The sequence below is a fragment of the Apis mellifera genome, linkage group LG8 (assembly GCF_003254395.2).
Source record: "Apis mellifera strain DH4 linkage group LG8, Amel_HAv3.1, whole genome shotgun sequence".
In the NCBI taxonomy this organism is placed as follows: Eukaryota; Metazoa; Arthropoda; class Insecta; order Hymenoptera; family Apidae; genus Apis; species Apis mellifera.
Genome location: NC_037645.1, coordinates 1,435,191 through 1,449,882, shown reverse-complemented (window position 1 = coordinate 1,449,882; position 14,692 = coordinate 1,435,191). Strand labels below are relative to the sequence as shown.

The 14,692-nt window shown below is 26.0% G+C and overlaps 4 protein-coding genes across 10 annotated transcripts; 2 read left to right on the top strand and 2 right to left on the bottom strand.

The window, feature by feature from the left end:
* The first annotated feature begins 35 nt into the window (after positions 1 to 35).
* On the top strand, positions 36 to 2,155 carry LOC113218918 (putative mediator of RNA polymerase II transcription subunit 26). Of its 3 annotated transcripts, none has more exons than XM_026442060.1 (4): positions 36 to 224; positions 319 to 359; positions 534 to 594; positions 851 to 2,155. In XM_026442060.1, the coding sequence occupies exons 2-4, from the start codon at positions 339 to 341 to the stop codon at positions 2,053 to 2,055; spliced, it is 1,287 nt and encodes a 428-aa protein (XP_026297845.1). In that variant the 5' UTR covers positions 36 to 224; positions 319 to 338; the 3' UTR covers positions 2,056 to 2,155. The 3 variants fall into 3 exon arrangements, with proteins under 3 accessions (XP_026297845.1, XP_026297846.1, XP_026297844.1); XM_026442061.1 differs by lacking the exon at positions 36 to 224 and having other exon boundaries at positions 239 to 359; positions 851 to 1,717; positions 1,796 to 2,155; XM_026442059.1 differs by lacking the exon at positions 36 to 224 and having other exon boundaries at positions 239 to 359.
* LOC725065 (lisH domain-containing protein ARMC9) lies at positions 1,836 to 7,845 on the bottom strand. 4 transcript variants are annotated; one of them, XM_026442056.1, is made up of 19 exons: positions 7,745 to 7,845; positions 6,935 to 7,218; positions 6,632 to 6,805; positions 6,403 to 6,547; positions 6,255 to 6,322; positions 5,796 to 6,029; positions 5,471 to 5,691; positions 5,070 to 5,397; positions 4,769 to 4,945; positions 4,459 to 4,707; positions 4,080 to 4,391; positions 3,878 to 4,005; positions 3,712 to 3,796; positions 3,405 to 3,649; positions 3,186 to 3,315; positions 3,004 to 3,122; positions 2,866 to 2,939; positions 2,477 to 2,550; positions 1,836 to 2,331 (listed from the first exon to the last, which is right to left on the bottom strand). In XM_026442056.1, exons 2-18 carry the CDS (start codon positions 6,992 to 6,994, stop codon positions 2,516 to 2,518), a joined length of 2,784 nt encoding a protein of 927 aa, XP_026297841.1. In that variant the 5' UTR covers positions 6,995 to 7,218; positions 7,745 to 7,845; the 3' UTR covers positions 1,836 to 2,331; positions 2,477 to 2,515. The 4 variants fall into 4 exon arrangements, with proteins under 4 accessions (XP_026297841.1, XP_026297843.1, XP_026297840.1 ...); XM_026442055.1 differs by having other exon boundaries at positions 2,169 to 2,331; positions 2,520 to 2,550; XM_026442058.1 differs by lacking the exons at positions 3,004 to 3,122; positions 3,186 to 3,315.
* LOC552732 (alpha-ketoglutarate-dependent dioxygenase alkB homolog 6) lies at positions 7,475 to 13,707 on the top strand. Its single transcript, XM_625107.6, has 6 exons — positions 7,475 to 7,662; positions 7,741 to 7,917; positions 8,002 to 8,109; positions 8,224 to 8,322; positions 8,397 to 8,661; positions 13,319 to 13,707. Exons 1-5 carry the CDS (start codon positions 7,618 to 7,620, stop codon positions 8,652 to 8,654), a joined length of 687 nt encoding a protein of 228 aa, XP_625110.4. The 5' UTR covers positions 7,475 to 7,617; the 3' UTR covers positions 8,655 to 8,661; positions 13,319 to 13,707.
* Positions 8,838 to 9,861, bottom strand: LOC107964891 (THO complex subunit 7 homolog). Of its 2 annotated transcripts, none has more exons than XM_016913742.2 (3): positions 9,701 to 9,861; positions 9,131 to 9,583; positions 8,838 to 9,047 (listed from the first exon to the last, which is right to left on the bottom strand). In XM_016913742.2, the coding sequence occupies exons 2-3, from the start codon at positions 9,488 to 9,490 to the stop codon at positions 8,868 to 8,870; spliced, it is 540 nt and encodes a 179-aa protein (XP_016769231.1). In that variant the 5' UTR covers positions 9,491 to 9,583; positions 9,701 to 9,861; the 3' UTR covers positions 8,838 to 8,867. The 2 variants fall into 2 exon arrangements, with proteins under 2 accessions (XP_016769231.1, XP_016769230.1); XM_016913741.2 differs by having other exon boundaries at positions 9,131 to 9,555; positions 9,701 to 9,834.
* Positions 13,708 to 14,692: the final 985 nt, after the last annotated feature.

Here is a 14,692-nt window from a genome sequence, read left to right as displayed (position 1 = left end):
GTCTAATTACGTTAGGTAGGTCATGCTCTTCATAGTTCACTGAATAGTCAATTGCACGCGGACTGACCCATTGCTTTCCCTGTAAAAGTGAAGAGTTAAATCAGGTTGACTCTTTCTCCCTGCTCTGTATGGTCGAGTACCAACCAATGTCCTATCAGTATGTGCACATCAAGATCGCTTTTACCTTTTTGTGAGCGAGGAGGGATTTCTAAGAGTATAAAATGGTAAGGAATCGATTCGCATATCAGTATGTGTGTAGTTTCAATTTGTTATAAGAGACTTGGTTTGAGCTTATTAAAGTAGTGTGACTTCTTTCAGCAACCTACCTCCCTTTTGTCATGGCGAATATTATTTCGCTCGTGAGTACTGAACAATCTGTAAAATAATTTTTATGAAATTATAATATTTGAATTTCAATTTGATCAAAAAAATTTCAGCATATTATTTATTACAAAATATATATATATATATATCTGCATTATTATTTGTTATTGACGATTATTAATTTATATTATAAATTATTCTACTTTTAGAGTGTAGTAATCCTTAGTTGCATTGTACTGGTCCATGCGGAACCAGCAACAGCAGTTAACAGTACGTATATTACTTGTGCTTTCTCGTTATATGTTGTGAAAATAAATTTTTTATATCTGTAAAAATTTCTTAAATTGTTATAACATTTTTAAGACAATAAATATTTAAATTATACTTACATTATATTAAGATATTAATATTATAAAAAATTAATTAATTTAAGTATTTTTTATTATTAATTTTAATTGATTTTATGAAATTTTAACTAAATATTTTTTGACATCATGATAAACAAAATCTTTTCTTGAATTTGTAGGCTATCCCATTATAGGAGAAAGCAATGGTTTCGAATATAATAGCAACATCATCAACAACGGTGCTTACATGGCTGACAAAGAAGGTCATAGAGAAAACATAGATTTTTATGGTGGAGGAAATAGTGGACATTTATTGACCAACAGCAGGAGTCAAGGAAATCTTGAAGAAAGTTTAACAAGCAATTCTTATAATGGATTTTCACCTAGTTCTCATAATACTGACTTCTCTACTTACTCTAATACTGGTAATCGTGAAAATCTCGCTTCGAATTCCTATTTTGCAAATAATGCTGCTCAATCCAGTTTTGGTAGTTATACGAGTACCAATAGCAATGGAGATTCTACCTTTAAAACTTATACCCATGGCAATGATCAAACCGGATCTGATTTCAATCAGTTCTCTATTAACAAACACAAGAATCTCTCTTATATGAAATTTTCCGATAATTTAACTGGTGCTACTAGCGCAGGAAATTATCCTGAACTCGGTACAGAGAATTCCTCTTTCAGAGAAGACTACTCTGGCGACTCTTTTAGGAATCACGCGTCTAATGATGCAGGATTCACGGATAGTGCTGATCAGATCTATAACAGAGAAGTTCCTAATCTATTTAATAGTCCTAGTAATGATTATTCATATGGAAAACATAAAGGTACTACACATAATATAGGAGGAAGCAACAAATTTATGAATGATGTATATTCCTTTCATCCTGAAACTCGTTATGTGCGAGGAAGTCATGGAAATATGGGACGTGATTACAGTTCTTCAATGATTTTATCTAATCCTGGAAATAATCCTTTCGGCAATATTCGTGGAAATAACGGTGTTTATGGAAAATTAAATAAATATAATAAATATTTAGGTGATTATATTTCCAATGGTTTAAACTATTTTTCTAAGGAACAAGATATTGATTATTTATTTGGTAATTATGGTAAAGGTAATGGAAAATTGGCTACAATTAAAGAAGGCAGACCAAATAGTTATTTTGGTGGATCTTTATATCTCAACAAAATTGTCGGAGGTCATAAAAGTAAATCGAATTTTATGAATTCATATCCTAGTACTTCATCTATAGCGTATCCATCCATGCCGAGTTTACATAGTAGTAACAGTTATACTGATAATCCTGTATTAAGAAGATATCGAAGTAATAGTTATGTACCAGGACATGCTAGTTCATATTCTGGTTATTACTAATAATTTTTTAATGAGTTACGTGTGTGATGGCCGTGTGTTTTGTATATATTTATTATATGAAATATTTAATATTAATTAAACGTTGTTGTTTAAAATAAAATTATTGATATGAATACATTCATTCCTTTTTTCTTTATTACATTTTTAATATTTAATTTTAATTATGTCGGTGTTCGAGTAACTTTTGGTTTAGCTAAAAATACTTCTTCCTTATCAAGTTCTTTCTCTTGTGTCCAAACTTTATTATCTGTAACTTTGATGCTACTTTCTGGATTCCTATAAAAAAAGTTCTGATTTCGAATAATCGATTATACTTTAGATAAAAAAGTTAACAGTAAATAAAATGCAATTTATTCAAAATTTTATAATATATAAAAATGTTTAAACTTTATAAAAATATACAATGGTGCATAAAACTAACTTCGTGCATTTTTATCGAAAGCAAGATCGAAATCTTGACTTACAGTGATGCTATACTGCTGAGTTTCTCCATTACTGAAAAATAACAAAATGATAGATTAATAAAATGATAGATTTTAAATATATATTATTTTATAAAATTTTATATAATTACATATATATATAATAAATATAAAAATCATTTTAAATTTTTTTTATTCGAGATCATGATTAAATATATGTTTAAGAGAAAGTTATAAAACTTTCACTAATATATTTAATATAGTACCTACAATAAATTTTACTTGTTAAATATCATAAGATTATTAGAAATTTAGAAATTTCAAACAATTAATTGAATATTAAGTTTATTTATTTATTTTGATAAAATCAATAAAAAAATCTTCTTACCTGTTGTTTCAACTTCACTTTCAATTCCCAAAAGCATTGAAGATGCAATCGATGCAGTCGTTTTACTGCTTTCCCTATAAAAAATAAATTTAGAAATTTTCTTATATTATTTTTATTTAAAGAAAATATATAACAAACTTCGAAGAATGATTTTCATAGACATATGAAGTACTTTCGTCAGGAATATCTTTTAAAAACATTTTATCAATATTTGAATTCCATTTTTCATTTGTTACTTGTTTATAAATTTGCAGATCCTTAAAAAATATTATGAATTTTAATTTGAAATCTTTTAATTTTAATAATTAATTTCTAAATACCTCAGTAGGGGAAGAGTTTATTTCAATTACATGAGAATGCAATTTTGAACGTGATTTTGTTTTTTTAAAATTCTGTAGTATTATAATATTATTTTTATCTTTCTCACCATACTTTTCGTTTAACAATTTTCTTAAAATGTATGAAAAAATTTTATAATTTTCATAAAATAAAAAATATATTTAAATTTATTAATTAAGAACAAGATATTATAATAATACCTTTGTAAAATTTCTTCATGTTCAGAACATAAATTTTTAATTTGATTATTATGCACAGCAGATTCTATTGCTTCTGCTTGAATTTGTAAAAATGATAGCGCACTGGAAATTATTTCCGGTTTTTTAATTATTTTTGGTAAAATTGTATAACACGATTCTAATAATAATTCTCCACATAATTCTCCATAATTATTTTTTACTGGATCGTTTTCTTCCAATTGATTTTCCAACACATCAATTTCTTCCTGTAAATGTTTTTTTTTTTTTTTTATTTAGCAAGTAAGATATTTTATAAATCATTACCCACATTATCATTATCTACTATTTCTTCATCTTTCACTTTAATAGTAATTTCACCTCTATGTATTTTCAGAATGTAATCCAAATGTTTCCTGTTTTATTTAAATTTTATTTAAATATTTTCATTTAATGTACTATAACTTTCATTATATATGTAAAAAAAAATATTTTACCTAATTTCACCAGTTTTATATTTACTGAATTGTTCTATTACAGATGAAAATTTGAGTTTTTTTGCTTCTTCATTGATTACATAATTCGTTAAAAAATTATTTAATGCTCCATTAATATATGGTAATGTCTGATAATAAATATACATTATGATTATAATTATATATATTATTATAATTTTATCTAATAAGAAATATATTATACCGATACATAATCCATTAAAAGCAAATCAATTAAAGTTGAAATAAGTAGAGATGCCATAGCTGATGCTCTTTCTTGAGCAGCTTGATGTAAGGATAAATTCATCAAAAGAGCTGTAGCATATTCTAATCGATATGAATCCATAATACGACATTGATCACGTAAATGATGGATCAACCATTCCACTAATCCATTTTCTATCATATAGATTCTTTGTTGTTTGCGCAAGGATAATTTTTGTAGCATTGCAATTATCATATTACAAGTTATTGTATCTATGTTATTATCAGAAATACTATTCAGACACTTAAATATCTAAAATATTAATTTTGAAATTAATAAAAAATTGTGAAATTTCGTAATGAAATAAAAATTAATATACCATATCAACAACAGTAGAATCAAATGATAAATAATCTCTGCCGCATCTGAACGATGCTAAAGCGTTCAATAATCTTGTAATTGATTGCTGTAAAGGATGTGGTATAATAACGTTTTGTGGAGTTAATAAATATGGGAGAATGGATTTGCCTTTGTAACTAGCGATTTGACTATGAAGTCCTAATAAATCTTTGCTTATGTATTCGTGCATCGTTTCATCTCTTTCTCCAGGTTGACTAAATGTTATTTTCTAAAAAAATCGAAATTTCTAATGTATTAAAATTTTAATAATTATAATATTTTTGTCTTACCCTTCGTAATGCTTGCAAAAGAAATAATTTTGTTTTGATACTTCCATTAATTAAATGTAACTTAATTTTTTTGAAATCTAATAATTTTGGAGGAATGAACATATTGTATGAATTTGAATATTCAATAAGTTTCATTTCAGAGTGAGATGATTTATCTAATAAAAATTCTGAGGAACACTGTAAAATTATAAAATATAATATGTGAATAAATAAAATATATAATGAAAATTTAATATAATTATATACAAAAATTAATATAATTAATATAATATTATATACATATTGAGTTCTTATTACTTACATGTGAATTTTCTTTTATATTTTGATTAAACAAATCTGGAAAAATTTTTATGCAAGTTTCTAGCATAGTTTGAAAATCAATTGTTATTCCTTTTACTGAATCTTCTAAAGCTGTTGTTAATACTCTTGCAATACTCATCAATTTATGATAATCAGTATGAAGTTTATGGAACCTTACTTTTAATTTTTCATAATTGCAATGAACATTAGATAATTGAGATTTTGCTACAGCCAATTCTTGAGTGCACTGTATTAATTTTTTATTTTTTTTTGTAACATGTGATGAATAAATTTCTTCTTCAGAGTTTATTGATACAGTCTGTATACTTCTAAAAAAAGAAAAAATAAAGAATGTAGTAAAAATTACAAAAATTATTAGAAAAATATTAAATATTGTCTCACTTTGACTTTTGATTAAGCTTTATATTATCATATAAATTACATTGATCTTCAACTTTATTATCTTCTAGAAATATCGGAATATTTCTATCATTTGGTATGATTGGTACATTAATATTTCTAATTGTTTTTCTTGTAGTTATATCTTTTTTAGAATCTTCTATTAGAGTATAATTTGAAGAAAATTTGTTGGAATTTTCATTATATTTTAGATCACTAAAAAACTTAAAATTGCATATATCTTTATAAAATATTTTATATATATATATATATTTAATTATTCTTATTAAAAAGATTATATCTTTATAATAATTTAAATTTTACTTACTTGTTGTTTGCACTTTTCGAGAAAAAGCTGTAAATGTTCTGTCAATCTGTCTGACCAACTTTTTTCAAATATTTTAGAAAGAAATGGTTCTACATATGGGTCCTCCATAAAAGGTAATGCAAAATAAGGTTTTAATTCTGTAATGTTTTCTAATTCCTTACCTATTGTATTCAGAAATTTGCGTAATTCTTCCATACTATCATTCATATTCTTTTCTACTTCAGTCATAAAATTCTATATGTTATTAATATTAAATCAATCATTATCAATTTTTTTGTTCAATTTATTTATAATTCAGTTTATTTATAATTTATTATCTTATTTTTATAATATTCATATTAAAATTAAAATTAAAAAAAAAAGAATTTTATATTTAAAAAAAAACCTTAAGGAATAAAAACAAAAAAAATGATAATATGAGTTAAAAAGAAATAATAAATCAGGAATGATTGAAATTACCTCTTCATATTCAAAATCTTGTTGATTAAGTGATGTCACAGAATTATTTATACTTATTTGTATTTTATCTGAATTATTGTAGAAATAAGAAAATTATTTTAAATTAATAATATACAAAAATTATACTTATTTATATATTTATATATACCATTATTATATATACCATTTTCTTTATGCCATTGTGACTTTAATATATGTTTAGGTAATATTGCAAAATATACATATATATGTAACATCAAAATTTTATAAGCTTTTGTTTGTTTTGCATCTTTAGGTACTATCAAATTCCATAACTAAAAATGAAAAATTTTAGTACATTATATTTCATTTAAATATTATTTTTATTTTTTTGTTAAAAGAATATATTTTTATCATACTTTAAAGAATGTCTTCAAATTTCCTGTTTTATAATTTATCATCAATTCTTTACACAAATTTTCATAAATCTCGTTCTCGGATTGTAAATCTTTTTTAAAATATTTAAAACCTTTTATTGTTGCTTCTACCATTAATGCACCGGCAGTATTATCGAAATTATGATCCATAAGGAACTGTAGATTTTTTTTTTTTATATTTAAATGTACAGATTATAATAAGTATTTTGTTATATAGCTTTATCAATATAAACTTATAATATAAATAATAATTTGTTTTTCGACACATTAATCCCAAGAACATACCTGATGAACAAGTTTTAATTCCTTATTGTCCATTTGATTTATTACCCAATTCTTATCCATTTTTGTTATTTAATTTGATAAATTTAACATAATGGAAATAGAAATTGTTTTACGTTACTGTATATTTAAAGAATCGTGGTTTACGTACAGTTACGTGAAGGATATTTCCTTCCATAAAATTGATTTTACGCAAACGCATCTCTAAGCAATTAATGGTGTTTGGATTTACATATTTAGCAGAATAACATTTTTAAAAATTATACGCGATATAAAATATCGTACTTCTATAAAAAAAAGAAGAAACTTCTAATTTATTATTCAATCGAATACAACATTAATTAAAAAAATTATCAAATGCTTATAATTATTACTATAAAAAGAATAAGTTTTTCTTACATCTGATATGTATGAAGTTTTAAAAATTTTATAACAAAAGCTTCTCGATTACTTACACACATATAAATATATAATATCGATATGATAAAATTTGTGCATATTATTAAACAGAAAAAATTAGTTTATATACGAAATAATGTATAAAATTTTATTACAGATATACACATTACATTTGAATGCATATAAAATTAGCGCTCAAAAATATTTACTTTTTTATAAGTAATAAAACAATTGTTAGATACATTTTATAAACAATTTATTTAGTATTTTACTTTATTTAGTAAAAAATGGAAGAACATAAAAATATATTTTGTAAATATATGATTTCAGAGGTTTGTCTTAATACGAAATTTAATTATTGAAGGTTATGTTTTAGTTTCATTAAGAATGTTGTTTTTCAATTTTTATAGATACCTAATTTAGCTATATACATTCCAAATTTTATCACACAAGAGGAAGAAGTTGAAATAATAAAGTGTATAAATAGTGTTCCTTTGCCAAAATGGACTCAGTTAAGTCATCGAAGATTGCAAAATTGGGGTGGTATTCCACATCCAAAAGGTATGATAGCAGAAGATATACCAATTGTAAGTATTTTATAATAATTAATATCTTATACTTTAAAAATATAAATAATTTTTAAATATTTTATAATAACTCTAAGTTTTCAGTGGCTTCAAAAATATATTGATAAAGTATCATCCTGTAATATATTTGAAAAAAATAAATTACCTAATCATATTTTAATTAATGAATATCTATCTGGTCAAGGAATAATGGTAATTAGGAATAATTATAAAATAAAAAAATTAAAAAATATATATATATATATATATATATATATATATATATATATATATATATAATTGTAAAACACAATTTATACTTATTAGGCACATTCGGATGGTCCATTGTTTCATCCTATTGTAACAACTATTAGTTGTGGCTCTCACACACTTCTAGATTTTTATAAACGAATTAATAATATAGAGGTGAGATAATATTTATAAAGTTATAAATCAAATATAACAATCAAATATAAACTAATTGCAAGATTTTATTTCAGCAACATCAACTTAATTTTGAGTTCAGTCTTTTATTGGAGCGTCGAAGTTTATTTATTCTTCAAGAAGAATTATACCATAATTATTTGCATTCAATTGCAGAAAGAGACACAGATGTTATTTCAAAATCTGTGATAAAAAATTTGGATATATGTGGAGAAAAATTTCTTGATGGAGAAACATTAAAACGTGGAATTAGATTATCTTTAACCATTAGACATGTTCCAAAAACCAGTAAATTAAAATTAAAAATTGGATAATAAGGTGGTACGTGTAATTTTTTTTATATTGTTTAACATTTTGTTAAGTTAAAAATATTTTATTATTAAATATTTCTTATATTTAATATTTATAAAATTATATGATAAATATGCAAAGGAAAAAAAAGTTTTACATAAAATATGAAAAAATAGAAATTTTGGCATATTAAAGCATTTATACAATTTAGAAATTTTTTTTTTTATAAAATAATTTTATTTAAGATCTTCAGTCTTTGAAGATGTATCTGCATCTTCATAATTTTCTAAACTTACATCCATTATTTCTTCATCACATTCATCTAACATTCCTTGTAAAGAATGTATAGAAGATATTAAAACATGAAATTGTTTTCGTCTCATTTCCAATTTGTGTTCTAATTGTTCTGATTTCTCCTAGAAATGAATAATTATTTTAATTTAATAATAATTAAATAAAATTTTTCTATAATTATAAGTTATTATATAATTTTTTTTACTTTTAACTTTCCTAATTCTTCACGTAATGTAGCAAGTTTTAGGTTAGTTTCTACTCTATCTGGCTGCTCATTTATGACTTTTGCCAATACATCATATTCAATCCTATTTTTTCTAACACGTTTTGCATCTTGTAATTCTACTTTTGTTCTTTCAATATCTTTTTTAGCCTCTTCTATTTGAATTTCAATTTCTTTCGATAACTGTTCATAACTTTTCAATTCTTCTTGACTCATATTTGAGACTAATCTAGATTTTCGTTGTGCAAATTCACATTGAGCAAGTTGAGATAACATTCTTTCGTGTAAAGTATTATCTGCGTCTGGACTATTTGCCCATTTTATGAATGATTTTAAAAGCATATTAATTCGACGATCATCTCCGATACCATCTCCATCTATAAGTAATCTTCGGCGTATCACTTCTTCTGTAAATCAAATAAATTGAAACTGAACCTATAACGTATTACGGAATTGTGATTAAAAAGTCTAAATTAAAAATCTGTATATAAACATAACAAAAATCTAATAGATTAATAGGTTATATCTATCATAATATCATAAACGACTTACCATCAGACATTTTTTCAATAAGAAAAATACAAATACAATGAATAATACATTAACTTTTATTACACAATTAATCTATTTTATTTTACAAGCGTATAATAACAAATATTATTAATTAACTGTTACTTTGAAATGCTGATATATATATATGATATAAATCTTCGGCATTGTGGCGCCACCTAAAGTTAATTTCCCTTATTAACTTAAAATTAATATAGAAGTAAAAAGTTAATAAATAATTAAAAAATTCATAAAATCATTTTTTTAAAAACAATTTTTTTAATTATATATTAAATTATATATTAATTATCTATAAGATAGAATATTTTTTTATAAATTATAATTTCATCATATTTATTATAAAATAAAAAAATTCTATTTACCATTATATTGAATTGTTGAAAATTTCTTTTAAAAATCATAATGCTTAAAATTAATTTAAAAAGAAAAAATTAAATTTATAATACATTTAAAATAAAAATAAAATAAAATAATGAAAATAAAATTAGAATAAATAAATTTTTATAATATTTTATTCTTTAATTAATTCAATTTGACATTCCTTCCCTAATTGCATAAATTATTAAGTTTAGTGAGAATTGAAAAAGAGATAATAATATCCAGAAAAAAGTTATTAAGTTTTACGAATCAGCGAATGCAATGCGCTTCCATTGGAATATTAAAATGATCCACCATTAGTTTAATAAACCTGTCTTCTTTGTTCCCTTCATCCAAGAACCTTTTCCATGCTTCTCGAAGACTTTCGAAGCAGCAGTCGCAGATGTCACTGTACCCCTAATGAGCACGCTATTTTTCACCAGTATTTTTATCCCGTTTATTGGCTGTCCGTTTCACAAACTGTCAGCCGGATATTAATCATCCACTGTTACGACTCTGCCTTTATTTCTTCTAAGGATAAAGAATGAAAAGGTCGGCAGAAAGAAGATATGGAAGAAAAACTTGTGTTCCTTCATTAGTAATATGACAGCTCTAATATTTTCGGCAGATTCTGTTTCATTGAATCAACTCTTTGGTACATTTCTATACAATTTCCTTTAATGTATTTTAATTATTTATAATTTATAATATATATCATATATATTATATTATATCTTTCTATATGCATATATATATATGTATATATATATATATATATATATATATATATATTTCACTTAACAATTATTTATATCTATAAATAAATTCGACATTGTGAAGTTCCATTTTATATAAATTTTATAATATATAATTTTATATAAAATGATAACTTTTTAATAAATTATTTGCATTAAACGTACACAAATTTAATAATATTAGTAGTTAAAATTTATTTTTTTTTTATTTAAGAATGATTAACGAGTATTGACAAGATATATTTACGGATTTATGGCGAAGTTTTTTCTACCAAAAAATGTAACGATAAAATTTATGTACATATATATATATATATATATATATATATGTATATTCATATATAGATATGATTGATGTAAATAAATTCTTAAATGCGACAATAAAATTAATCAAATTAATTAAAATTTCAATCGTAAGAATTCAATTATTATTATTACCAATATTATGTTAATATTCGTATAATGCAATTATAATATTTAATTAATATAATATAAAATGTGTATTAATATAATAAATGGTTTAGTAAAAACTAATCACAACGTTTCCTTCTGCCGAATATAAAATCGAGAGAACCGAACTAATATATCACGATTTATTCTGCAATAGATTCTTTGAAAGATACTCGCAATGAAACGGCGCGTCGAGTTACATTGTACGTTCCTTTCACTCCCGTCGATCCCATAAAAGTCCCAATAATAATTTCTGATGTTTTCCGATGCTACATGTTTGATTTAGTGTCGGACATTTTGTGATCGCATATCTGCCTCGTAAATCTCTCCGCGGTGGCGCCACTGCATAAAAATATCAAACGTCGATGTGTCCGCGTTCAACCCCAATCCCACGTAAAATATTGCCCGTGATTCCGTGCGACGGAAATAGCCTTTCATTCCGGCTGCCTGATAATTCCAGAATTTCGCGATTTATACTCCGAAAGGTTATAAAAGATACGCCCGATTGCGTGTTATTATTAATTGCTGCATGCCACGATAAAGTGAAACGTTTAGTTTTAAAAAATGTCCTCAAACGAATATCGGAGGACCGCACGAAATATACGGTAAGATTATTCGGTCAGATTAATCGGTATTCAAATTGAAAACGGTCCGAGGAAGAAACGGAAAATAAAACTTCCGCGGCCATCAACGTCTCTATCGCGTATACTAATTATGCGTATCCACCAATTACAGTATTTGCCTGCCGTCGTTTCATGATCGATCGAAATTAAACTTTTCAATCGATGATAAATCTTCCCAATCGTTTGTTATTAGAGATTTGATCTATTTTTTTTTTTACTGTTTTTTGCAAAATTAATTATTTTCCTTTTGTTTTTTTTTTTGCTCAATTGAAAGTTTATTGATAACCAATAATGCAACACATAGTATGAATATTCAAATAGAGGTAATGATATTCGAAAATCATGTATGTAATATGCAAAATAAGAGATATATATATATATTTTTGAAACGTTTCTTTTTACCATTGCTACTCATTAAGCATTTCAATATATTTTTAACGGACTATTATGTGAAATATTTAATCTTTTATAATCTAATTAAAAATGATCTAATAATACGCGATCGAAACGATACTTGAACCAGATTGATCTCGCTAATATTGTCGTTGATCGGAAAGAAGCGCACACATCTCATTAATCGTTAATCGAAGCATCTAGTGGTAATCATTAAATAAAGCTTGTGAGCTGTGTGTCCTCCAATAGGATGCATTTATCTCGGTGACGTCATCGTGATGCACGAGTAGTTGAAATGATAAGTAATGATGTTAATAAATAGTGGAGTCTGCATCGGCGCAAATAGGGAATTGCAGAGTAGAGAGTCAGTCCCCCCCCCTCACTTCACTTGAATCAGGGGTCGCGCGTGAAAACGGCTGTGTGCGTGTACTAATCGTGGCGGAAAGGGTGCCATGAGTTATGAGTGCTCTATGATATCAATGCATCAATTTGACTAAACGAAGGATTAATTTAATAACAAGTCAGCAGATGAGTAGTCGGATGATAAATAGAGAAGGGGGGACGGTAAACGATGTTCGAAGGGGGGGGGGGGCAGAAAGGGGGGCAAAAGAGAGAAATGTAAACCGATGTTCTTTTCCTTTTATTGAGTCTCTGTTTTTTAATATAACTCAAATTTATTTATAATACGATATGAATCTCCTCAAGAGATTTTCCTTTTTAAAAAAATTGTTTGGATGATGAAATAAATGAAGGGAGTGAACTATCATTCAACAACGATGTTAGGATTATTCGAGTTAGAAAAGTATTTCAGATTAATTATTAAATAAGCATTAAAATTATTTTGATAACTCTTTCAAGTCAATTTGGTACAATATGCTTTTTGTAAAAACACGATAAAAGAGATTTGTATTTCGTTATTGGTTATCGAAAACAATCTATGAAGAATATTATTGAAAATTCGTATTTTAATATCATAATACGTATTATGATATTCATACGATAAATTTCTTGTTTTATTCCAGAGAATGAGAGAGTGGCAAAAGACAAGGAGTGAAAATAAAGAATTCTTCAATTTGCGAAACTAATTCAGTAAGTTAAGGGCAGTTAGGGTGTCCGAGGATCAGAGGGGAAATCCCCCAGTTATGTTCGGTAACAAAGTCACCCGGTGTTTCAATATTGTCGTAATCGCCGTTATTATTGCACTGTCAATCATGTGTTTTTGCGAATGGTAAAATATCGACCATTCAAATTATTCCAACAAGAATACATCGTGTGACGAAGAGCATGATACATTGATTATGCTATAACTTTAATACTTATAGTTTACCAACAACTCGTCAACAATGTATTTAATCATAGATGAAATATAAAATATAGCAAGATAATCGAGTCATTGAAAGTTGACGAAAAATTAACGCCAAGTTCATGGAAGAAATTCAAAACCCATCCTTTTCGCGCATTTCACTTTCAACGTATTATATTCTTGTTCAATGTTCCTCAGGCGGCGTTTACAGCGAATAAAATTAAACGGGAACAATTCTCGGGCCCGTTCGCGTCTCCCATTCACGCGAACGTTAGCGTTAGTCAAAATTGTATCCACGTGGATTTCCTTGTCTTTGCCGGCGTTCCACGGATGTCGTTCTCTCCTCCTCCCACTTTTCACCCCACTGTGTTTCCGTACCCGGCGCCGATTTAATCCGGGATTCAGCACTCGATTTGATACGTTACACAGCGGTTTGTATGCCCTAACTCGCCTTACTCAACACGGTACACCCTGTTCGTATTACTGCTCCTACGATCCGCCCATACTAGATCGCTTCATTTTGTTTCACCCTCGGTTCTCTCATTATCTCGTGCAACCGCTCTCCACCACCTCCTACCCTTTCCTTTCCTGATGTCTTCTTCCCTTTTCTCGCTACTTTTCATGTACAGGCTATTTCAGAAATTTAGGGCGCTTTAGAAGAGAGAACGATGATGTGTAGGAATATCTTTTCTTTTGTTAAGTGTTAATTTTGTACTTTTTTTTTTTTCTATAAAAAATTGAATTCAGTAAAGAAATTTTTATAATAAAGCAAGTACTCACATATTACTTGATGTTAAATCTATTCTGTTCTGTATATTTCTAATGGTAAGTAATCAAAATCTGTGTGTTAATGTTTCTTCGTCTTATATATCTTGCATGTTATATAAAAGAAATAATTAATTTAGCTTGTAATTAATAAAACTTACATTTAACGTTGCAATAAACTTGTTGCTGCTATATTAGAGAGCTGTATTAACTATAGATAATAAATTTTCTTCGTCGATGCTCTCCTCCTTTATCCATCTATATTGACATATAACTTTGAAACATCCTCTATACACACATTCCATGTGTCTTCCTTTTCTCGTTCACT